Source organism: Hippoglossus hippoglossus, chromosome 17 (assembly GCF_009819705.1).
Source record: "Hippoglossus hippoglossus isolate fHipHip1 chromosome 17, fHipHip1.pri, whole genome shotgun sequence".
Taxonomy (NCBI): Eukaryota; Metazoa; Chordata; class Actinopteri; order Pleuronectiformes; family Pleuronectidae; genus Hippoglossus; species Hippoglossus hippoglossus.
The window spans coordinates 10,122,464-10,148,367 of record NC_047167.1 but is presented as its reverse complement, the minus strand read 5'-3'; the positions used below and the strand labels follow the sequence as shown (position 1 = coordinate 10,148,367).

At 40.4% G+C, this 25,904-nt stretch overlaps 1 protein-coding gene across 2 annotated transcripts in view; it reads right to left on the bottom strand.

The window, feature by feature from the left end:
* Positions 1-6,791: 6,791 nt before the first annotated feature.
* pik3r2 (phosphoinositide-3-kinase, regulatory subunit 2 (beta)) overlaps positions 6,792-25,904 on the bottom strand; it is a 30,705-nt gene continuing 11,592 nt past the window's right edge. For both annotated transcript variants that reach the window (XM_034613151.1, XM_034613152.1), the window contains exons 3-16: positions 18,123-18,215; positions 16,031-16,108; positions 15,515-15,667; positions 14,291-14,501; positions 14,017-14,102; positions 13,731-13,833; positions 12,924-13,022; positions 12,630-12,810; positions 12,311-12,430; positions 11,550-11,692; positions 11,267-11,443; positions 11,082-11,153; positions 10,752-10,922; positions 6,792-8,514 (exon numbers count right to left, since the gene is read on the bottom strand). In XM_034613151.1, the coding sequence (XP_034469042.1) occupies positions 8,307-8,514; positions 10,752-10,922; positions 11,082-11,153; positions 11,267-11,443; positions 11,550-11,692; positions 12,311-12,430; positions 12,630-12,810; positions 12,924-13,022; positions 13,731-13,833; positions 14,017-14,102; positions 14,291-14,501; positions 15,515-15,667; positions 16,031-16,108; positions 18,123-18,215 (1,895 nt within the window). In that variant the 3' untranslated portion in view covers positions 6,792-8,306. The remainder of the gene's footprint in view (positions 8,515-10,751; positions 10,923-11,081; positions 11,154-11,266; positions 11,444-11,549; positions 11,693-12,310; positions 12,431-12,629; positions 12,811-12,923; positions 13,023-13,730; positions 13,834-14,016; positions 14,103-14,290; positions 14,502-15,514; positions 15,668-16,030; positions 16,109-18,122; positions 18,216-25,904) is intronic.

The following is a 25,904-nucleotide window of genomic DNA, read 5'->3' as shown; positions in this document are numbered from 1 at the left end:
CAATCTGATATTTTTCAAGATTTTCAAGACAACAAGAGTATATCCAATTGTTATGAGAACAAAATCTGAGAAACAATTCTCTGTTTTTCTAAATAATCAAGGTTATATTCAGTTTTTTAATGAAAGAAAAATTCTGATTACAGTCTGTTTCTGTCTGTTTTACATATTTTTAATAAACAAGATTATTTACATTTTTTAAGTGAATGCAATACAGTTCTATAGTTTTCCATCCATCTCATACAATGTCACACACAGGCCATAAACCAGTGTTGGGTTGGTGATCTGCTGCTCTTGCACAGATACAGAATCATGAGGAAAATGAAAAAAATATCACCAGGAGGAAGTGCAGTCTTATGATCTGCTCGCCCAACTTGTTCAGTTCTCCAGTTCATAGGTGTTGCTCAAGAACTCTCAGAACAGACAGTGCAGAAAAACAGTACAAACCCTTGATCATTGTAAAATGTTTTACCTGGTGACTCTCACATGATGTCTCCCAGCTTTTCCTCCACACACCAGGACAGATAGGACACAACATGACTGTGCATGACTCACACAGCTTCCTCTCTGCTTCACTGGGTTTTGTAAGGTGTGTCTGTTCTTTGCGGTGTGTTTTTATGTGCTAGAATACATCTGTATTCATCTGTGCTTCTTTACATTTGTACGCCTATGCTGTATTAACCTACAGTGTGCAGGTGCAGTGGGGTATACTGTTCCTCTCTAGAAAATAAAAAAATCTGTTTAACACCACAGACCTCGGGTTCCAGTTTCATTACAGCTGCTTCCTGCGAAGCTCCTATGAAAACACAAGTGTGTTTGCAGATGAAGTTGTGTGAGAGAATTCTTTTTCCTGTTGGGTTTAATGCATCATGTGTTTCCATGAGGTCTAGCGAACATGCTGCATGCATTCGCTTCCTCCCCTGAAACTGGGCAAAGATCATTTTTGAAAATGGTTTAGATTCTGCATTATTGATATTCATGTTTGCTTGAAAGTCATCTTATCCTCACTACCTTTCTTGGGGCATTACTGTACATATGTTCTTTTATTATTAATGCATTTGCAAATGCAGGATACAGACAAAACTGGAGGTAAACATGGGGAGAATCAAGAAATTGCACAATGAATCGACCTTTGGGTTTCGTAACGTGCATCTTTGACCCTTCAGGAGTTACACGACTTTTGAAACTACTTGTTGCTCATCTTATCTCTTCTGTTCCAGTTTCCCTGATTTCCCTTCTATCTATTTTCTCATCCATGATGAATATTTTGTGCAAAGGGAAAATAGCCGGTTTTAATTTTCACTCTTGAAAGGATGTGGCAAAAGGTGCCTGGCACATATTAAAAAAAATGTACACTCACAACTGTCAAAGGATAGCAAAGGAGTAAATAATATTGTGTTGCATTTATACATATATGTATTAACACTTATCATGTGTGCACAAATGAATCAAAATGGGAACAAATTCAATCTCAAGTGCATCAAATTGCATTTCAATTGCTCAATGTAGAAAAACTTTTTTTTCTGTCTATGATCACAGTGAGTCTGACAAATGAGGGCCACAGTGTATCTAGGACAAACTTCTGAGAAAGTGTGACAGCGTGATGATTAACAACATAATGAAGCAGCGAAACGAGCACACCCTCCATTTGACGTCTTTTATTGTCTTTTAAAATCATTGCATCGGCATAAAGAAAGAACAGTGCAGATGAAAGAGAACCTGTCTGAGGACAAACATCTCTGAAGCAAGCTGTACACTAGAGAGAGAGAGAGAGAGAGGGAGAGAGAGAGAGAAATGTTGCATCTGAATAAAGACAGAACAACAAAGGGAGGATATCGCAAGAGAAGAAGCAGAAGAGTAACCATCTTTTTCGTGCATAGGGAATTGAGCACACATCAACTGATAGGCCTCTACCGACAGTGCTCCCTCTGAATTCAATTGCACTTTGGTGTAGAGTCAATTTATCGGACTGCCCCCTTCGTTTCCATTCACGTGTTTGAAAGAAAGATCACATCGTTATTAAATAAGAGAAGTGTATGTGTTGTACTTCTGCTCAGGCAGTGATTTGTTGGGAAACGTTACAAAGCAGCAGGTTTAGTTCAAAGTGTTTTAGATTGTCGCTGCTCTGTACCACTGCAGGTCTTCTAACCTTCACCAGTGAAACAGCATTCACATGAGATTGAGTCAAACAAATTGCAAAGCTACATTGACTGGATACAAGCAGAAAAGTGGAAATGTTAATGTATTTGTATTTTAAATGGAAATCTGATTCCATACTGGATACCATTTAGTCTAATAAATCAGATAATAGGGAAATTGATTTGCCTTTCCATTGAGTGCCATTTGCTGTGTAGTGCAAAATCAAGAACAGGATGCCTCTTGATAATTCTTCCTGAATTTACAGCTTTTTATGTTCTAAGGTTGTGCACAAGCATGTTCACCGAGTGGTGAGTTTTCACTGTTATTCACAACAGTTCACTGTAACCCTCTACGACCCAGAGAGACACCTGACGGAGCCAGAACACACAGTACATAATATAAAGAGCAGAAGCTGCAGTACAAGGCTCAGTGTGAGGTGAAGCAGTCAGCAGGTAGAAAATGACAGACTGATGAGTGCATGTTTGTTGTGGTATTGAATCAATCTTATTTAACTTCGTTGTTTTGTTGAGTTATTATTTTGAAATTGAGGGAGCACTGTCCTCACAAGTAAAAAAAAAAAAGAAGAGGAAACAGGAAGAAACAGAACAAGCATTCGTAACATTTTCAAGTTTAAAATGACAGAGGAAATAAAGAAATAAAAGATCAATCCGTCTTGGCCACTTTGAGGGACAGACAGATTGATTCTCAAACGCATATTTACCATTTGGTTAATTACATACTGTAAACATTTGTATTTTTTTTTTCTGCATGGAGGAAAATATTCAAGCTAGCTTATTTTTTTCTTTATAGGCTCTGTAAGGTTATCATTAACATATATAAACAAACAAACCAAAAAAAAAACATTTGGACAGACAAATCTACCAGCTTTTTTAAAAAGCCAAATAAAAATATTTATACTCGGGCACCATAAAAGAACACTTTCTAATGCCATCATTGCTCCAAGTACAAACATCTGCACAGAGGAGTGATCGTGAACCATCGAAATCGTGTACCTTTTTTCTCTCGTCAGTTTTGCAGGTTTACTTTTTGACTCCACTTCAAGCGGCTGCAGAGATCCACCAGAGGAAGACACAGTGGTAGCTTCGACATTGTCCAATCTGTGGTGCATCTCTGCTGCAGCGTCCAAGTGTCTCTTTTGTGGTGCAACCTTTAACACTGCCTCTACTCACAAATAACAAAAAAACAGAATCTTCCATTTGACAATAACAGACTCTCACGTTCAATTAAAGAAAAAACAAAAAAACAAAAACTTTTCTCTAATATTTAATAAATGCAAAGCAGCCGGGACTGCATTTAACATATAGACTTAGCTCTGTAAATATTAACACATGTACATGAGCTTGCTTCATCCTCTGAATGCACCTGATATTCATGCTCAATCGATTAAGTGTACGTCAATCAGCCGTGACCACAAAGCGTGTTGCTGATCGCGATGAAGCTCACTGCAGCCGATTAGTAAAAATGCTTGCGTTTCAATAACCGCTCGAATACAAAGCACCCGTGGAGCAAGTCTGAAGAATCATGTTCACATCAAAGCCTCGTTCTGATTTGTTTCAAGCGCGATCCAAAATCAGAATTACATAATCCAAAAATATAGATATCTAAGAATATATTTCAAAATATTTATTCTCTAGTATGTATTTCATTCTTCAAACCGTAATAGACACCAAATATGTGTTTCCTTGTAGTCAGTGAAAGATGTGCTTTGCGTACGAGACGATTTCAAGAAATATAATTTACAGTGTACCAAAGCGGATGAAAAAATATTTGAATTCCTTGAATGATCACGTGTTATATAGAAAAGTGTTCTCCAAGAAGCTCGGACACAAATGCATATGTAGGAGTTTAGTAGGATGAATGCTTCGTGCAACAAAAGTCACCTCAGAGTCGAAGCACAAAATCAAGTTCTCACCCCCCGCCTGTTTCATGCTCATCACACCGCGCCACCGGGTTCTACTGCTACTAAAGTTGCATTGCTTCTAGCTATTAAACATCTGTGATGAGCACACGGCCGGTGAAAGTGTTAAAAGTACTCGACAAGTGAAGTAGTTCAGTTCTACTTTTCTCTTTTAAAAACAAAAAGAAATTTGCTTAAACAGAAGCAGAACCGTCCCGTTTATGGACTTCTCTGAAACAAGTTGACCTGATGTGGAATAAAACTGAAAGTACCGTGCTCCATTGGCAGGATTTTCAAAGACATATTTTAAGTGGTCGATTTATCCAAAAACCTTTCACCTTTTCCTGGTGGTAGCTATCCATGCATTTAGTTTCACTTCCATGTTCTGTAACCTTTCTTATATTTAACCTCTGTATCCACCTACAGGTGAACAGATGTTTGTTTGTGATAGTAAAAGAATACAAAAAATTGAAAAACATACACATCTTTTCAGGAACAATGTTTTGGTTTCTCTGGATAAACCACAGACTTCCTCAAATTTCTCCAGGATAAAGAAGTTCCACCAAGAAATATGGATATTTCAGAAACTATCTCCATGGCTATATACCACGTTTTGGATGAGCTGACCATCTAGAAAAATTCACGTTATTTGTCTTGTTAAGTTGGACAATTTCTGCTAAGCGGACAATAAATTGCATAAGAGTTTACACAGTCCATTTAGTGAAAGTAAAAACATTGCAATCAGTCAAAAAACATCAGAATTACATGGTAGCTGTTGACAACAAAAGCATATATTGTACACTGTAAAGAAAAACACTCCTGATATACTGTGTGGAAAGACAGAGAACTACCAAATCAAACACTAACACAACTGAGCTTTGCCACTGTCTGTGAGTTTATGGTTGTTGGGCTTTAGACACACCGCTCTGAGGGTGGGGAACAGAAAAGAGAAAGTGCAGTCGCAAATTGTTGGTCCAACAAACTGGATAAAGGATGCGTCAGCAGTGGCGGGTGACTCAACCAGATCGGCCGTCCACGAAGGAAGCGACTCTTCATACAAAACACTGAGAAAGGTTGCATGCATTAACTCGGGAGCTTATCGAGCTTCAAACAACTGGGCTGGGACGTGGATATGTACGGTTCACATTTCTAACTTATGAGTGTTATTCAAAAATATACCATGAAAAAATAAACACCAAAGAAAGCTAGCCTGTGTGCACCGTGAGAGAGAGAGAGCACCAAGCCAATGTACAGCCCCCACCAGAGAGAGAAGGAATATGTAACAATTATAGATGTAACAACAAGGAGGCACACCTAAAATCTGTCACTCTCGTATCTATAACACACTCAAACACGCACCACACGAGCACGCACACGCACACACACACACACACACACTCAGACTCAATCACACACAAAAACTATGCTCAATCGCCAGTTTTAGACGATTGGCGAACATGTGAACCTTGGGGCACAGCATGTGTGGTGATGGCACCATCTTGTGGAGAAACGCTCCAACGACAACAAGGAGAAAACAAGCTCATCACAATGACTAAAGGCACTTCTAATTATCTCTCGAATCGTCCTCACTTTTTGTAGCCCTCTAACCACAAGCATCGGAATCAAATTCTTGGGATTTTCTACTTGTGCAAAGTACAGTACAACTGATTCGTCCTGACTGAAACAACAATGAACGTCTTGATTTAACCTCTTCGGGTTGAGTTTGATCTGAAAATGGGTTTGGTACCTGAAATCAGATGAAACCAAATTATTCACTTATAATTGAGTTTCATGACATGTCGAGTGGGTGAGGATCTCATCTAGGAACAAAACGGCAACGTCCATCCCTCCTCAATAAAAATAAAAATCCATCCATCCATCCAAAATCCATGTAACTTTTCAATGTGTAACTTTCAAAAGCAGTGCATTATTTTTCTAAAAGGTTCCAACGCCAATGACATTTGACTCTCGTAACTTTCTACAAAAATACTTTTCTTTTTGGCAATGACAGTCGACAATGTGTAATAAATTTGAGAGATTATTCATATTCATTCATCTCAAGAAATCAACTAAATAAATCAATTTCACAGGCGACATCATGTGACGCCTCTTTATCGACCACACAATAATAACTGGATCATCCTGCCTTTTACACAAATGACTTGTGCTTTGAACAGAGGTGGTAAAATCTCCACCTCGAGCCAAATGAACATGAGGAAAACAGGAGAAACTCGCTGCCACGGCACAGAACAACCGGAGGGAACCGATCTGAGCGCTGTAAAATCTAAAGCTCGTTATACACGTATGGTGCGCATAGTACTACAGTATAATAGTACTACTGCATTCACCACAAACCATACTGTATATACTCTACAAAAAGCACAATTATCAGCCACCAAGTAAAAAAAAAAACTCTACCCAAACGAAGGACTACTCCATGCGTACCGTACTAGATAATCTCTCAGAGCACAGAGGCCACGCTGGATGGCAACACGACCTGGTTGTGCTTCTCTTTCTTGCTACATGAAAAGATCCTTCATTTGGCTCACATTAGCTGGATACTGTGCATCCTCAAACAGAATCTAAGAGTGATAGCAAATATTCGGAAAACAATTAAAGAAACACGGCGGTTAATCTGTAGAAAATCACATACACTGTCTGCATGTGTGTCTGAAATATTATTTATATATATATATATTTATGTATATATATATGTTATATTACCGCTTTCTTTTTGTACATCTATGTTCTACAGCTCTGTGAGTCAAGCTTGTGATGAAACAAACAGTCAAGCACAAGGGGGAGGAAGTACCGAGAGTGAAATCTGCTTGTAAAAACAACAACAAGAAACATCTGCGAGGACATTGTACCGCTAACAACAGTCTAATCTAACAGAGGCTAAGCAAATACAGCACCGAAGATACAATAATCACATAGATTGATGCTCTGCAAGTGTCTGTAGCATATAGAGACTAGACACTTAAGAGCAGCACTAACAGTTATGCCTAAAGTCAATGGCTACAGGTGCTACAGTATTAAACAGGATGAAAAAAGAAGGAAGAAGTCTGAAACAAAGAGACGTTTAATGCAGGACTCTTTCCACTATTTCCTTTAAGAAGGAAACCTGAATTATGTGGAACTGCATTAATCAATGTACCTGTGCATCTAGTTTATTGTGATTAAAAAGTATTTCTATATTCACAATATACCAAATACGTCGCATGCACTTCTATCATGTAATACAGTATTTGCTGTCCATTGTACCTCATCAGATCAGAGGGAGGCGCCGCTGAGAGAGAGAGAGAGCAACAAGCCAGTTGAAAATAAAGATCATTTTTAAAGCTGTAGCTTTGTCAATGTCGACAGGCGTTCCTCCTCTCCTTCCTCGACGTGCCCCCTCGTTCTAGTGACACAGGCTTGTGGTCATTCAAAGCTATTACTATGGCACTTGAGCAAGCTTTAAATTGAATCAATCTTTTTAAAACCCCCCCAAAAATAACAACCCCAGCAGGTTCTCCACCCTCTCCCCTCGGCTCCAGTGACTACACCCTCCTGGTCCACGGTTCCTCAGCCGCCTTCAGGTGGGATGCGAGCAGCCTGGTTTAGCAAAGCCAGTCCTTTTAGTGGATAACAGCTCAGGCTTTTGTCTACGGAGAGTTTGCAGGCAGTCTGGGGATGACAGATCAGGCCTTTGTCTATAGACACTCATCGTGTTCAAAGCAAAAAAGAAAAGTGCCCCCTGTATATTTTCCCATCATCCCATCTGGTCTCTCCTCTTCATGATCTTGAAAAGCAACATTTGCGTGTGCTTATTTTTTCCTTCAACACATTTAGTCTTGTTTTTCCTCTGTCGAAGGTGTCTTTGAATTTGACACACTGTTTTAATAACCGACACTGTACAGTCATGGCTGGCTAATGCGACATTCTCCTCGTGGTAAAACTCGCTGCGTCAGCCAGGCGTACTGTACAGTGCTTACTTGCTGCTAGCAGTGTGCTTATATTGAAGCCATGCTGTTAGCAAGGAGTGCTCTTTGCTGCTGGACTGGGGTCAGTGTGGGAAATAAGCACCAGCCTCCAGCCAAAAAAATACGATTTTTTTTTAATTGTGGCTGCTGAGTCGATTTTTACCCACTTCTTCCACCACATGAACAAGTGCATTGTTCAGATGTTTTTTTTCCCCCCCCCCCAATGCATCTGAGTGAAAATTTTGTTTCCCCACCCTGGTAGGCGTCCGACACTGCCGCTCGATTATTCATCTGGGGTGCTGGTTCTGGTTCTGGGAGCAGGCCAGGACAGGGAAGGCTAGATTTACATTCAGCTGGTCGTTGTGTTGGACCAAGGAGACGTTTTTGTAGTGGAGCACCAGGTCTTTGAGGGACGAGTAGAGATTGTAGGGCTCAGCGAATCCGTAACCGGTGGCCGTCTTGTAGATGACACAGTGCTTGGGGTCACCCTCCACACTGAAAACAAGGACAAACATTATATTAATTACTGTAGTGTAACAAGGGAAATGTTGTAAATTCTGAGGACATTCTCAGGAGTTCATATCTGAAAACGGCTTCACTGATTTCCTACATTTCCCGGAATTACTGTGAATGGAAGAAATTAGCATGAAACCTCTGACCTGTTTACATCTTCATCATTGCATTTTCTTTGGTGTAATTCCACAGAGGAGCACAGGCAAAGAAATGTAAAAACTATCATAGCATATTAAATGTATTTATAACAAGCTGGCCTTAACAGGGCTGTGTTCAAACAGTGGTATTTTCATAAAATTTGCTTAATATAATTTTAATGAAAGGAAAACTACTTCTCTTTACCATTTTCCTGATGGATTTCTCCGTGTAAATGTAACTGAATGATGCAAAGTTACAAAACCACCTTAAGTACAGAGATCCCACAATGTTGCTGTTGAGAGAAATCCGTGTTGCGCTGCCCTCACTTGTTTACACTAAAACAAACAAGCAGCCATCCTGCTGCTCTGTATGCTTTCTAAGCATGCTGACTTTCCAGAATTGCAGGTATGACATGTTATAGGACTGGCTGATAAATACTTTTATAACCATATTAAATATTAAAATGATACTTTAAGGACTACAACCGCTCCTGAGCAACCACTGTGTGACATTTAAATCAAGAGTGACCTATAACTTAATAAAAGAAACCATAAGATGCCAGATAAAACTATTGTGAATGATAGAGTGATTCAAAAGAACTCATATCATTTGTGGTAAAAACCCTATTGGCTTTATTCACCGTCTTTCACAAGAAAGTGCAACAACAATTTACCAATTTCAATCACTTTAAATTGAAAATCTAAAATCAGCCATTATAACCAATGGGTCAAGTAATGTTTGTGTAAATGTCACTTATTAATACATTTTTTTAAGATAACTTTATTGTCACTGCACCAGTACAATATTCAAGAAATTCTGTTCTGTAGATTCCCTTTAGAATAGAATAAAAGAATAAACATACATACAAACTAAAGACACTCTAAAAGATATGAATAAGTAAAAAGAGATAAAATACTATACAATATACACAGTACATAGTACCGATTTTTATGTGTGTATATGCATGGGTATGTATAAATATACATACACATGTGTGTGTATTAATGGATTGAGTATGTCTGTGAATAACATCATATATAGGCCTATATTCCCATTTTTACTTTTCCTGCAGTTTTTGGATTTATAATGAGTGTCTATGGGAGGACTTTACGAGATTTCTATGATGCATTTCACTGCACGCCACCCCTCCCTCCCTCCCTCCCTCCCTCCCTCCCCCTGCGTTCTATCGTTTAGATCAAAACCAAACAGTTACATTTCGGAACCCTGGTATTTACCGAGCATTCTAGAGGGTATATAAGTGTGTGAGAGAAGCTCAGTCCTCACTTTGTTTGCCTTGGATAAGTTGGTTGGCTGCACTTTGGATTGCTCAGAGTACTTTGCTCACTCGATTTCCTTTTTTTGGATAACTTCTACGATTTCTTAAATTAACACGACGGTAGGAGCAAAGGAAAACACAGAGTTGACCTTCATGCCAATTCCTCTGTTAGCAGAGAAGAGGAAGATCTTCAAGAGGAATGGTGAACAGGAGGCAGTAGTGTTTGTGGAGCCTCCAGCCCACTCGGGGAAGGCAAGAGACACGGCTTCACCTGACCTGAAGAGCGACAAGAAAGGATGCGCTCAAACTGAGCCTGTCCTCTTCGTCAGCCCTGACTCTCTACAAAGAGCAGCCTCAAGTGGAAGTTACCTTTGGATTTTCGACCGAGCAGAGGACTGAGAAGACAGAGAGTCAACTTCCAGCTCCCTCTAAACAGCCTGTGATGAAGAAATGGGTCAATCCACGGACCACGGGCCAATGACAAAGAGGCTGGCCCTGCCACGAAAACCAAGTGTATACCATTGATGTTTTACTGTAAACTGTGTAGTGTTCAGAGAGATCTGAAATCTGTCAATATTCATGTTGTCATATCAACCAGGCCTTTGCTGTCCAACCATGGAACAATTTGACATATATTGTTTTTTGTTTTTGTGTGCAACTTTAACTTTGTTGAGAACTTTGTAAGTTTATTAAGAAAAGAGATATATCATTATTATTATCAATAGAAAATCCATATCAATGGAAAAACATAATCACTATTCAGGTGGATTTCTGTCCTTCAAAAAAAGATGAAACACAAACTCACACAACAGAACAGGCGTAGGAGCCCTTCTGTGATTGGCTCTCACGGATGAGGAAGGTTCCATTACATTTCCCTCTCAGCATGTCCTCAGCCTGGGTGCGTTTGATGTCACCCACGTACCAGGCACACTCATCATTGTGGGGCGAGCCCTCGTCTTCCTCGAGCGAGTAGGAGCTGGAAAGGGAGAAATAGTGCGGCAAACACTGAAGTACATCTCATACCATGAACATTACAGCGAGCTGCAACCACTTTTTAAATTATAGGTGCAGATACGACGGCACCCTGTCATCACAGCACAAGTTGCCAAACCGCTCCTTCATCTCAAACACTTACTCATCAGCTTCATTCTTTATGCCCAGCCATTCATTGATCTTCTTCTGCCGTGTCCCCTTCTGTGTCAGCCATCTGCAAAACACCGCAGACATGTAATGCTCACAGCCAGTTCTAAAACTTGTGTTTTGTGTTTGTGTGAGCATGTATTTTATGCAGGGAGTAAATGTTGGATTCATTCCTCTTACATCAAATACTGGTCTCTGATCTTGCGGAGCTGCATGAGATCTGGCTTGAGGCTGTTCATCTTCTTGTCGATCTCTCTGTTGTCAGAGACCTGCTCTCTCAGGTCCTGCTCCAGTTTACACTTGCTGTCGTGGATCTCCTTCACACGAGACTTTAAACGCTCTGAGTTGGTCTGGATCCTGATTTGAGGGAAATTATCAAATTAATGTGTTTTTCAAATGCTGAACACTATTAATATTTAGCAGTTTGATTTACGGCTGAGTAAAAAAATAAACAGAAGTGTACTTTTGAATCTCCTTTTCATTGCCTTCACGCTGAAACCGCTCCAAAGACTCTCTGCTGTAGCGCTCCTGAGTCTCACACTGCTCCTCAAAGATCTTGATGGTTTCATTAAAGGCCTCAATGGCTGTGCGCTTCATCTGCAGCTCCTGGGGAATAAAGGGAGAAGGAGAAAAACTGTGACTGTCCATTTGATTTAATATTTAATTCAGCCTGAAGCTGCTGAATCCCAGATTGATCATGTTTTTTTCCTGCCTCTGATATAAAAGCTAGCAAAGAAATGTGAACCTTCCTCAACAATTGTTTTGAACATAATGAAAATATGTAAGCTTCTCACAATATAAACTCACATCTTTAATCTTTATATTTATATATATATATATATATATATATATATATATACATATATAGCGTGTTAAACGCCTTTACCTTTATAATTAAGCATATTTTATTTTTATGTGACGTCTTATTTGACATGATTTCACATTGCTTGTATCCTCGACTGTTGGTGTTGTACACACATCTAGTCTTTTACATAAATTATTTAATACATTTTTTCTATGTGGTTTTTTCCCCATGGTTCTATAGCTCCAATTTATTTATATTTTATTCTGGCTAAAACCAGGTTTCATCTTATTTCCAGGATATATTGCATGTGTCTTTATGTTTGTGTTTCATCAGTATAACTAAAGTAAGATTCATAAGACTGTGCGACACATCCCCTGTTTGTGTGTGTGTTTATGTGACTGTGTGTGTTGAACCCGTACCTGTGAGGTGCGTGTGTACTCCTCGTACAAAGAGTCGTACTCGCGGCTCTTTTCCTGATACTGCTCATGATAAACTTTCAGCTGCTCTCCCACCTCCTCGATACTGTTCTCCTTCACCAGCTGCAAAAAAGCAGATGAAAGCAACATCACCAATTGGATGCATGAAATAATAAAACACGACTCAAACAGTGATTATTGTCATTCATACAATGCAGGATCTCTCGTGCAATTGAATTAGGTTATAAGAAGTTATGGGTAGTGAATTTGAAGACTCACACAACAACCAACAAACTGCTTTAAAATCTGCAGCATCACAAACCTGCTGGTATTTTGAGACCGGGTACAGAAGCCTGGTGTCCAGCTTGGCGTTGTACTGAGCCAGGGACTCGTGGCGGTAGTGATTGATGAGCTCCACCACAGACAGAAAGGTGAGAGGCTCCGAGAAGCCGTACTTCCCATCTCTGTGGTAAATCTTGATGAGCTTGTTGTTCCCCCCTTTCCTGCAGGGGGAGACAGGAGCCAAATGAGAATGAAAATTGGTTCTACTTGTACATAGACTGGAAATAGTAGGTCAGTTTGCAGAAATACTTTTAAAGAAGAAGTGCTGTTTTACCTGAGGGTGAGAGTGTACTCGCCCTCTAGTTTACTTGAGGCATCCCGGACAAGAAAGGTGCCGTCTGGAGTGTCTCGCAGCTTCTCATTCACTTCCTCTCTGCAAATAGAGCAACGTATTCATTTCATTAACACTAACTCAGCTCATATTAAACCACAAAACAATGACTTCTGGACTTTGTTACATGTATGGTGTGCTGGTATTGCACACAGTAATCCCATTTACTAAACATTTCACCCAGAGTCCTGCCTGGGTCCATTTTGCAAAACGAATGTTCAGAGCACCTGTGCTTCTGCAGCTGTCAGTGTGTTTCCTTAGCGACGGCTTGCTTAGCTTGTGGCTATCAAAAGCTAATATATTGTAACTGATGGCTCAAAGCTACCCTTTCTGTCATTTAAATCCCAGGTGAAGTGTGAGGTGCTCCACAAAGAGTTTCAGGTGAGTGAACGGAAATGAAAAGATTACATATTGTCATTAGTAATATTATTATCATGTTAAATACTTAATGTTTGTGATATGGTTCAGACATACTGTAGTTTTGGGGAAATTTGCCATTTTAGTCAGAAACTAACAACTGCCTAAGAGGACAGACCTTTTTTATGGTCTGATTATTTGGTCTGAAGTTTTGTCAAACAGCAACATTAGTCTAACTTTGCTCAATTGTTGAGTGTCTCCAGAAACTTAATAAGCAAGGGTGAGGTGAGCGGGCACCTTGGTCCAAGGGGACGCCCACAGTCCCTGACTTTGAAATGGATGGAAACCTCATTAACTCTGATCAATTTCTCTCTTAACAGTTTCATGTTTTACCTGGAGATTTCCCCCCAGTACCACTCAGCGTCGTTCAGCAGGCTGCTTGTGTCCGTCATGGCTGATGGGGCCATTTTTGACTTGACTGGCTTTGCTGGAAGAACTACATAGAAAAACGCACGTAGGCAAATAGAAAATAAAACCAGTCAACACATAACTCCCAATAAAACGGCTAAAAAGCCAACAAGTATAATTTTTCGGTAATAAACAAAAACAAATTACATGTTTTTGTGCTGTGGGGAAAAATAAACATTATTCTACTCAGGTTTTATAAAAAATATGTCACCTGGAGGAGTAAGGTCCTGCTCCATAGTTCTTTCTATCAACAGCCTCTCCACCACAAGGGCAGGGAACTTCTCATCAAGTGATAACCTACGAATCATTCAATTAATGAATCAATCAACCGCAACAGTTTGACATACAATGGCTGATATATTCAGGAGACTCAAACCAGACAAACTGCAGCACAGAAAAGAAAATTCCAAGATCCCTGATCCCTCATCATCATTTCAACTTCACACACTCACATTTGTTTAGGTATATTAGAAAAAAATATGTACCATGGGGTAGAGGGGCCTGTCCGTATGAGCAGTGGTCCAAAGATCTTTCCCAGTGTGTGTGTGTCCAGGCCATTGCTGGCCTGCACCTGGGTGACCTTGGCCAGGTGTGTGAGGAGGTACTGCAGGGTGAGACAGTTGTGGAGGGGGACGGCGGTGGAGCTCTCGAGGACCAGGCTTACCTCTCTGTCATGGCTGCCAGCGACCGCACCATCTGTAACAGTGATTCAAACAAACACGATTAGGATGTATACACAGAACTATTGTGACAAACTGAACAATGTATGTATAACATCACATCTGAGGAAACTTACTTTTATCTGTAATCTTATCTATAGTTTGGTATTTTTCAAGCAAAGACAATCATGGTCAATGAGGTCAGTGCATGTTTCTGTAAATAGACCTAGTAATGAAATCATGGCCTCCTCTGTACAAAGGAGAATCAGCTGAAGCATTTCTAACATGCCACAGTGAGCTCATCCTCTCCCGACACTTAAGTCTATTCTCTCAACGCTGACATGCGACTGACCTCGATCACCAGCCAGCATCGCTCAGTTTGGGCCTTGTGCAATTCTTTTACTTAAATTACAGCCATTGAGGCAATGAAAGCTGTCTTTCTCTTCACAACATCAGCAGCAGACAGCTCAATTTATATTTTTTACTATTCTATTAAGAATAAATTATATATTATTATTATATTATAAATTATTTCACCTGCTTCAACACAGATCAACTTAATTTGTGTTATTTTGTTCATACTAGATTTAGAGGAGTCAGGAACAATATAACTTCAGTTTTTCTTCCACCATACCAGCGGCTCTGATGTTTAAGCGCATTAACTGGAAACTGTGTGCGTCGCATCTGAAAAAATGGTTTCTGTGATTTTAGTTACCTATCACACTTTTGGCAACACTTTGTTCAAGTGTTCATGTTTCTGATAAGTTTGGTTTTAATTCGTTATTTGATGCATTAATGGGACCTTGCAACCACGGCTCCATCCCTCGACTGCTGCTGCACAGACTCTGGTTCCAAATGTGCAAGATGGTATAATCATATCCTTTGAAAACTAGTTAGCAGTAACATACAGAATCTGTATGTATCAAGTAAAACTTCCTAACAGTTTTTCAATAAGACAAATTAGAGTGTCATCTCTAATTTGTCTTATTGAAAAGTGTTTAAATGTTATAAGTTTCAGCTTGAAGTATTTCTTCATGGGATGAGACCGACCTGCTGACTGCTGTAGGACCTGCTGCTGCAGCGTGACAACAGTCTGAAGCTGGGGGTAGATAGAGGCCGGGATGACAGGTGACGGGAGGTCTCTCAGGTAGTGCAGGACACACTCAGAGAGGTAACCCACGTCTTTCTGACCCACGTCACTCTCTGGACCACAAGGACACACAGAATACGGAGGCATTTAGAGGCAAATTTGACCATAATCAATCAAATCTCTAAATATAAACCTGTTGGACATTTTGTTTTGTTGATTTTGGTTGAGGAACTCTTTAAAGAGGCAGTGCTATGATCTAAAGGTTGGTCATGTGGCAATTTTGAACAGGCAGGGGAGACGTACCATTGAGCTACTGAATTGCTGACAGCATAACACTATAGCCGTTTCCTAAATATACAGACTGTAACATTAAATTTGGATGCACAGGTACAAAGCAGCATGAATGCTCTAGAAATAATCAGAAACTAATCGATTAAATGCTCTAAAAAAAACAATGAAGTATCAAATTAACTCACCAGAGCTCAGGCAGTACACCTGACTCTCTGGATCTGAGGGGGAGCCAGCTGTCCTGTACAATGTCGTGAAGTCCAGACCTGAGGAAAAACAAAATGCATGTGAGTTCTCCGTCACTGACCATTGACGAACAGAAAACTAATCAAACAAAACAAAAACGCATAACAGTCAATGCAAAAGAGTCAATACAAAACGTCCCAGCCAGACTAATAGTATAGTATTTATATCATGATGCCTGCCGATGATGTTGTTGGACTGTGTTGTTGTTTGTATTGGAAAAAATAAAAAAATAAAAATCCCACAAAAAGATTTTTTTGTTACTCAACACACAAATTGTATTACCAGTTGGTCAGTGTTACTGTGTGAGCAACAACGTGTACACGACGGAGCATGTGTCAGCTGTTTTCATTCTTGTCCCAAATCCAATAACAGAGTGAAGGTAAATAATCAAAAGGGGGGAGAGTTGCTCCAGAAAATGTTTCTCTACAACTAATATTTACTAAAGCAGAGCCAACAAATTTTCCCCTGCTAAGTGTTTCATCTCTTTTTTTGGGGTTCTTTTATTGTGGAAAATCTGGGATTTATTTAAAGCCAGACACAGCACAGAAAATATAACAAGTCTACATCTGAAATTCTACGTTATGGGATTCTTTTCGGCAGATTGTTCCACGAGGGAGAGAAACATTTCACATATCCTATGAAAATCTTACTGAAGAAAACTCTGAATGAATATATCACAGATTTCCCATACAAAAAAACATTTTAGAAACGCCAGGTCTAGACAGTTTGCATCTAGGAGACAATTCCTCGAGACAAGGTCGTCTCTCAGGTAGTTGTGAAAACCAAACTATGCAGTCAGTGTGTGTGTGCATCCAACATTGGGAAGTAAGTCTGCGTTACTGCAACATTTAAGTGTCAGAGGCAGGCTTCCTGTCGCCCATCTAATATCGACATTTTGAAATGTTTACTCCTATAAGAACATTTTCCTCGTGCTCTAAACTTGTGTCATCAATAACTTCATGAACAGACTAAAGCTGTGTCCGAATTTCACACCACAGGATTAGAGTACATAAATGTGCTCACAGTGAAAATGCGACAAATTTAGTATCTTCAAAAAAAGTGTATATGCACACAAGAAAATGCTTGATTTTAGTGTGATCTGTTGACAGCAAACAATCCAGACAAATTTAAAAGGTGGTGAGACAGCTACAAAGAAATCTTGAAAAGTCAAAAATAATAAATATTAAAACTTCAGACATTCTGCTTTCTTTTTGTAAAGTATTGCAGTATTTCCTGGATAAAAAATGTGATGATTTCTTGTATCCTAACTGAAGCTACTTTGAATGTCGCTGCCTACATTTATGCTTGTATGTGTGGCTATAATTAATCATCAGCTACTCTCAAAATTGATTAATCCCTTCGGTCATTTTCAAGCAAAAATGCCAAATATTCTGTAATTCCTGTTACATTTTATGGATTTGTAGCTTTACTTGGTTTTCCATTGTTGTAACTGAGTATGTTTGGGTTTTGGACTGTTGGTCGGCAGCAGTTTGACGATTTAATAATGGCCCCTGAGAAACTGTGATGTATCTTTTCACATTTTTGGACATAATCATATTCGTATAATAAAAAGTGAATATAATCTTTAGTTAAAGCTCTACATGCAGAGAGAAAGAAAAGAAGGAAGATAGAAAAAAAAGAGGAAAAACTGTGAATGGAGTCCCACTGAGCTCTATTTGTTAATAACATAGTGTGAACCAAACCCACTGTGCAGGACTCTCAGTGAGGCCAATGAAAACTGCTCCGACTTAAAACCGCATTAAGCATCAATGTTGAAAAACTTTATTAAGTCTTCAACCGGCTGAGGAGGTCCTGATAGTGTGCACGTTCCTGTGTGTGCACGTTCTCCTCTACATCTGTTCGACTGTCTGACTTCACTCACATGTCTGTGCGTCTACACTTGTGCAAATGCTGGCATGAGAGAGCAAGAGCCAGATGGCGGGAGGGAGACAGTCGCACATAGACGAAAGGCGGGGAGGCGGACAGAGTGTCAGCGAGACAGACGGATACGACGGCGGGCTGACATGGATATACCTCTCTTCTCTATGGCTTGGATCAGGCTGGTGAGAGCTGGGGGAGCCGTCTCTGGCGGTGTGAACTGCTCGCTCAGGTCCAGCACAGAAACAGCTGAAACAACAACACAAATCACTGTTACACTTCTGGCACAAAGCCTCTGAGAGACCGCGGGTGGTGCTGCAGCACTGACAAGGGTACAGTTAACTAGCAGCAGTTGGAGATACAGAGTTTAAAGTTGGTAGACAATCTACAATCTGTGAAGAACACAAAAGATATGATGAGGTGGAGTCACTTTTGCATGAGGAACACCTGTTTTGCAAAAGCCTGAGAGTTTGAGAATTAGTTTGCAGAGTTTTATGATTCAAAACCTCCTAAAAACAGAGGACTGAAGCGTGTGATTCATGTCATTGAGCTGGTTTGTAGTCTGGAAGTCTAGCTGATGAGATAAACGATAATAAACCCACAGCAATTTAGTAAATGTACAAAAGAATGAAAATAGGCTTTATTCAGAGGAGTGGAAATAAAAAGGCCACAAAAAACTGCTGATGGCCAGTAAGAAAAACTTTATCTACTTCACAACTCCCCATAGACTAAATCAAACATCTTTTCAGTACGAAAGAGAAAGGGAGAAAGCAAGAGGGAAAAGGGAGAGATCCCATTTCCCTCCCTCCCTTTTTTTTCTCCCTTTTCTTTTCTTTTCTCCCCTCTCGCTTTCTCTCCTCCCCTCCGCTCCGTCCTGCTCGGTGTTTCGCCTTAGCTCTTTGCGTGAGTGGAGCACAATAAAGGATTTAATCAAAACTCCTGAACAAGCAAAAGCCCTGTGGCAGTGTGCCAGACCCGGCCCGACCAGGACAGGCTGTGCCTCCTATTCGGCCCCAGAGCAGTGTGCTGTGAGCTGGGGTTTGAGGAGGGGTGAGATGAGGGGGGGGTGGGGGGTAACGCTGGGAGCAGGGAGGGCCTGGCCTGGCCGGGGCTTGGCAGTAGGCTCCTGTTCCTGGCACAGCTCGGCTAAACCGCTGCTGATTATTAATTTGAGGAGTTCAAACAAGAAACGCCGCGTCAGCACATTCCGTCCCGGCACCCACCCACCCCCACCTCCCCCGCTCTCTCTGGTTCTTGTTCTCAGTCTCCCTGGATGTCTCTCTAACCCCACTCCCTCTCTATCGTGCACTCTCTCTCTCTCTCTCTCTCACTCTCTGTCTTTCACTCTATTGCATTCTTGCTCTTTGCAGGACTTTCTCTCCTGCTCCTTCCTTCTTTTTTTTCCCTTTCACTTTTAAGTTTTTCATGGATTCTTTTTCTTACTCTTTTTTTTTTTCTTCTGCCTTTCTCTCTTTCTGTCTTCATGCCTGCCGGTTAAACATGGAAACTTTGCCTGATAGTGTCTCCAGCTCTCTAGCGAGCACACACATGCATACACATACACACACACACGCGCGCGCACACACGCACACAGACACACACACACCTCTGTTTCATCTTTATCCCTGTTGGACATTTTGACAGGCAGACCCCTCCCCCCTCCTCTCTCATCACAGTATCTCTCTCCTGGATGCGCAGTACAGTTTTTACATATATTGTAATTACAATCCCAAACCAAGGATTAAAATAAAACATTTGGTATGACACCACAAAACAACTCACAAGCGTTTTCTGACCCGTCTCTGCTATAGGCCAGATGTCATTATATGATCATTATTAAAATATTTCTATGCCAGTTTTCTAATCTTCAATTGTCACAAGCTTTGCAGAACCTGCCAACAGCCCCAAGTGTTTGCATCTCTATAATGTCACAGTACAGCTGCTGTCGGACATGAACTTAAGTCCGGGCATTTTCCTGAAATTTTCTGGAAGGGCTGTATGTGAGAATGTATATTTCTGGGGTCGGTGGCTTTCTACAACAACGTTTGCGGCCAGCCCCCTAGACAATGTCTGTAAAACGTCGAAATGAGCCCATGTGAGAATACAGCAGGAAATCAAGCTGCACTACAGACTCATACATATTTGTTCAACGTATCACTCATTAAGTTACGTTAAATATTCCCGGTGATAATGGTGAAAAACACCTCGCAACGTAATAGAACTTAAAAAAAATCCTGGATCTGCCCCCGAGTCCAGATCCACACTATAATTTGAAGTTCTTCCCTGACCCATACCTCATCTTTGGAAATCTGAATCTTAATTAAAGTATTGCTCTCAGAGAAAATAAACCTTAAGACTGGACTGTCATAAATACACATGCAGCACAATGTAAATGATATTGCTTTAGAAAGCAGAGTGTATTAATTATTCAGCACAAGAGAGCAAAATCCAATCCTCATGAAACTCATATTGTGCTGCAGGCTGCAGGCTATAAAACAGGGAAATCAAATGAAACGGGGAATTAAGAAAATACATAGGCAAAAAAAAAAACCCACAGAAATGAACACGTTCCAACAGATTGGGAGGAAAGTAGGAAGGGGGCATGGATTTCCATATTTTTTCAAAGGAGCAAACTTTCTCACTCCTACATTCAAACAATTTTTTCAATTGTATATTTTTCTTCTTGTGTTCAAAATGAAAATGAGTCCAACTTTGACTTTCGTGCAAAGAGGGAGTCGTTTCTTTATTCTGGCAAGGCCGCTGGAGCTCTGGAGACTTCGAGGGTTTTGGAAAGATATGGGAGGGAGATGGAAAGATATGGGAGGGGGGGAGGGAGAGAGAGAGAGAGAGAGAGAGAGAGAGAGAGAGAGAGAGAGAGAGAGAGAGAGATAAAGTAACAGCAACTTGTTAGTCAATTAGAACCACTTCCTTGGCAGACAGCTCAGAGACAGGCATATGACTTGACATGTCCTGAAACGTAGCCAATAGGAGCAACAGAAAGAGAGAAAAGACAGAGAGATAGAGAGATAGAGAGAAAGATGCATTAGAAAGAGAGAGAGAGTAGTTTTGCACTCACACTTTGTCTATACTGCATGGACTCATTGTTTTACAGTCAAGATTTCATGACCGTATTTTCCTTAAGAGAAGCTTGGACAGAGTCTTTACAGCAAGTAAATTCTGACCAAACTGAGTCCTTCCACAACATCTGTGTGAGTGACAACCCGACAAAATCATGTGTTGTGTGTGTCGTCTACACACGACGCTGAAAGTGCGAAGGTCGGATGAAAGTTGCAGATCCTGTCTCTGTGTGTTTACAGTGAATGGTTCGCTCAGTCCAAGGCAAGCAGCAGACTAAAGGCAAAATAAGATTGGATGAGGGAAAGCTATGCAAAGCAAAGGATTTGCTCTGTATCTTCTACATCAGTGTGATTATGTAACATGTAGCTGGCTCTGCTGCATTCTCCCTCTCGGAGCCGTGTCAGAAAATGAAGTTTCTCCCGGTGCAGAGGAACGACGTGAACTCATTCACAGGATTTCACTGGTCGCATTTCACCGCAGGAATTTACTCACTTCAACTCCAACACTGTGGATTTGTACAGATTTTTTGTAAATTATGTGAAAACACAATTATGGTAGCACAACTAATTATCATTTATAATGTGGTAAAATCACATCATACATTGAAATATCTAGTAGAGTGTATTCCTCCACCAAGGTCCAACAGTCCCCTTATCAAATCACATTTAAATTCATCGATCCAGATTTTTTAAATTAAATATTAGTACTGTAGAACCGTAAACATGCCTGATTTTTTTTTATCATGAGCCATGAATAATTCTCTGACAGATCAACAATGAAATATTGGATAATGTTACAGAATGTAAAAAGACAAAACAAGTTCCATCCCTTCTGGATCCGCATCAAAATGTGGGTTCTTCCTTGTGTCAGGATCCATCCCTCCACAAGATTTCATGGAAATCAGTTGAGTAGTTTCTGTGAAATTTTGCTGCTGAATAAACACAGATGTCCAACAACTAGTAGGATGATTAATAATGACTGGCTTTGCCTAGTTCCGATTTTCATTACAGTGAACAGTGTATTCCCCAAAAAACTATAATCAGATTTACTTGAATATTTTCTATATTTTTCGCTGAAAAGTTTTCCTTTTTATCATCTGCATTCTTTCACCGCATATAACCGAGTTCCCAGGGTTTTACTGGCCTCCAAATGAACATAAATATTTAAGGCTAAATCACAAATAAACACATGCATCTACGAACGAGAATCAAATCTGCTGGAACATTTTTGACCCATGGCGTTTACTCCAAGCATGTGTTCCTTGTGTGCAGCGGTGACAGGCCCAGTTGGTGTCTGGCTCACGGATGGTGTGTAACAGTGTGTATGCTGCTGGTCAGGTTTCACTGCTACATGTCTTCACTGCATCCCAACTATGCAGACAGGCAATGCATCATGACCAGGCACACCATCCACTCCTCTGTCACAACATGCTTCAAAGCTACACGTGTAGGGTGAGCCCCTGCAACCAAGTCAAACACAGGTGATCCCCACACACACCAACGCCGGCTCCGGTTTTATGGGCCTGCTGGCTCCACTCAGAAAAGATATTAATGCAGAAACATGGTTTAAAGTAAGAGTAGGATGACTGAGATGAGTTTAATGCAACGTGACTAGAGAATTTCAAAAATAAGCTTTATCTGAAACAGGCCCAGGTCCCAAAAATAAAAAATCCTAATAGAAATATTAACCCCAAAAAAGTACAAATGACAATTTATGAATTAATCTAAACAAATATGAGAATAAATTACTTTTCATTGTAATTTTAAAAAGGGATTTTAAACGTATAATATGTAACTCGGGCCACTAGGGGTCTCTTAATCAAAACAATAACAAAAGATCTAGTTTGATGATGTGGTGAAGCAGCATGGGATCATGGGAGTTGCTGTCTTCACCACCACTGTCAATGAAAATCGACCTGACGTGACAAGTCGTGTTCATGGATGAGGGAATGTATCAAAGGTTTATTCACGTTATGCAGCAAATGACAATGAATAATTGTGATCCATTACTAGTGACTAATACAAAGAATAGAAGGAAAAAACGGCCGACGAGCTAGTTTCGGACTGTAGAAACAAGAGAGCTGTCTTCTATAACTGCGCACATGGCTGCATAGCAACTGGCCTGAGTGTTAACAGTCTAGTAGAGATGGGTCAGTGTGCTTGTCGAGTTGTTGAACTCCGTCTCAAAGCCTTTCCAACATCAGAGTCGGGGCGTTCATTTTTGTCACATTCCAAATTCGACAGTCGGCCATTGACGCCCACTTCACACAGCGACTGGCCGCGTGCACGACTTCTCCCACAAATATTGTCCTATTGTCTTTTATGCACGGTTATTTTTAATTAGTAATCGTTAAAAAAAAAAATCACATTGTCAACTATGATTGTTTCCGTTGTGTCATTTTGTTGAAACAAACTGTGACTTCATTTCACTCCTGCCTTCAGTAAACAACTCTACAAAACATACTTTACTCTATTTCTGGTTTGCTAAAGCCATTAATCTTTCACTGAGACAACATCATGCCTGGAGGAGTTCTCGCTTCCTTTTGTGGCAGTAAAGAAATGCACCAGAAAATAAACAAAACTATAAAAAAAACTAAATTCGATAGCTCTGCAAACTGCAACATGCTAAATTTACCAAGGTCCAGGAGAATGATACAACCGTCAGAAGAGAAATGAAATACAGCTGGTTCCTATATTTGCAGTTGGATAGGGTGGCCTTGGCCTACACTGTAGCCCGCGTCTCCCTCCCTTTCCAGCCTCTTCATATCTTTCCCATTCTCTTTCTCCCCTCTCCCACCCTCTCGCAGCCCCTCCATGGGTTCTTTGAAAGTGTTTTCCTGGTAAGGCACAGGGAGTGGAGAGTGAGCGGAGGCCTCTCCTTTCTGAGAACTGGCCCTGCTAACATGGTTTATAGCTGCCCAGAGACAGTATCAGACGTGTATGTGAATCAGGGAGCGAGAGAAGAAGGGGGGGGGAGTAGGAGGAGTTTGCGAAAATGCCAAGCCATGGTTCACTTCAGCAGGCAGTTAAAGTGAGGCCAAAGAGAGGAGAGAGCAGGAGGAGGAAAAGAGAAAAAAAAACTCTCACTGGGTTTGGAGAATTATTTCTGAAGCAAGTTTAGAAATGTTCTGGGTTTGAATCTGGGGACTGGAAGTGATTCTTAGTCATAATTTGTCTCCTGGTTGTGCTAAAGCAAAATGCACCTAATGACATGATCACTAAATCCATTCTGACAAACTTGAAAAACCCAGAAAGTAGAAAAAGAAGAAAAAAACTATTTACTTTGACACAGAATGTTCTTTTTTACATTTTCAATTATGTAAACCCCCCCAAAAAAACACATGCAAAACCTACAAAAGTGTAGGTTCATGCCGGATAAATCTGCGTTTTGTATATTGCTTGCTACTTCTGAAAAACATAGTTTTTTTACATTTACATGCACCATAGTAGTCGTCGTCTTGGCGACATACTGCAGTAACCTGATTTCTAAAATGCAAATGAGAACCTGGTTTCTTTAAACTGGATAGGGGATTAGGAAAAACCTGGTTAAGAATAACATTTCTGGAAAATAGGCCAATTTTTTGGCAATGTTGTCTACACTTTCTGATGAGAGTTTTACTTGTGTATTTGCATGACAAAGACTGCAGACTGAACATCACAGTAGCAGCAGTGAAGGAGGTTTGTGTTTTCTGTTGTCTGATATTATTACACAAAAACAACCGGACAGATCACCATGAAACATATTGAAAGGATGTGGTATATGTCAGGGAAGAAGCTATTCAATTTTGTTGCCGATCAAAACAGGGAGGCGGAATCAGAATTTTTTTTCTCTGTCTTTCACGTTGAGAGAAAGGGTGTCGTTCAAAAGTGTATCTTCCTTCATTCTCAGAGAATAATTCATGAAACTTCATGAAAAAATCTGACATTTTTATGGGACTGATTGTGTGCAATTTAGTGCAGATCAAAATAAAAATCTGGATCTAGGGGATTTAAATGTGGTTTCATAAGCAGACTGTTGGGCCTTGGCAGTTGTATGCGCTCGACTGCGTGCCATTCTTGTTATAGCTGTGCCAAAAACAATAAATAACAAATGTTTGTCTAAAATTTAAAACAAAATATATGTGTCTAAATATAATTTCACATGTATACATTTGCCACAGTAAGGGGGGAAAAAACTGCTCTGTCACAAAAGAGCCAGTCTTCACATAACACATAAATATCAAAATTTCAAATGTTCCAGTCTTGGCTCTGAAGTATTGTTGGGGGCTGAGCTGAAATCTGATAAGCAGCCAGCTGCATGTGAATGTGGGTTTTACAGTAACCAGGTTTCTGCACAAAAAAGACAGCTTTCTTTACTTTGCTGTATTTTATCCAATATCATGCTATTTGTTCTGGTATTTCAAAGTGCAAGCAGCTGACAACTGCATCAGTTACTTGCTCTTTTCTTCCCAGAGGCAAACGAACTGCGGAGAAAGTTGTGTGTTGTAATAACCGCAGTTTAGATGAGGAAATGAATGACGCATTCAGCTGTACATTGACGGATGGACACCGGGATTGAAACTGTAACTTGGTCAACTCTTCCTGACCACCAGGCGCTGGTTCTGCCAGTTGACGACAAATGTTACGATTGATGTGAATAGTAAATGGGCCACGCTAACAATAGCTCTATTCACACAATGACCAGGGCTTTAGGGACATGAAGATGATATTTGTAAAATGACCTCCCACCAACACCCCCCACACCTCTCACCTCACTCCTCACTCTCAGGCGTTCACTTGGTTCTTCTGCCCCTTTCTTTCCAAATCAGACACAAATGCCTGCTGCCCAACTGGTTTGTCTCACTGTCTGTCAAAGTGCGAG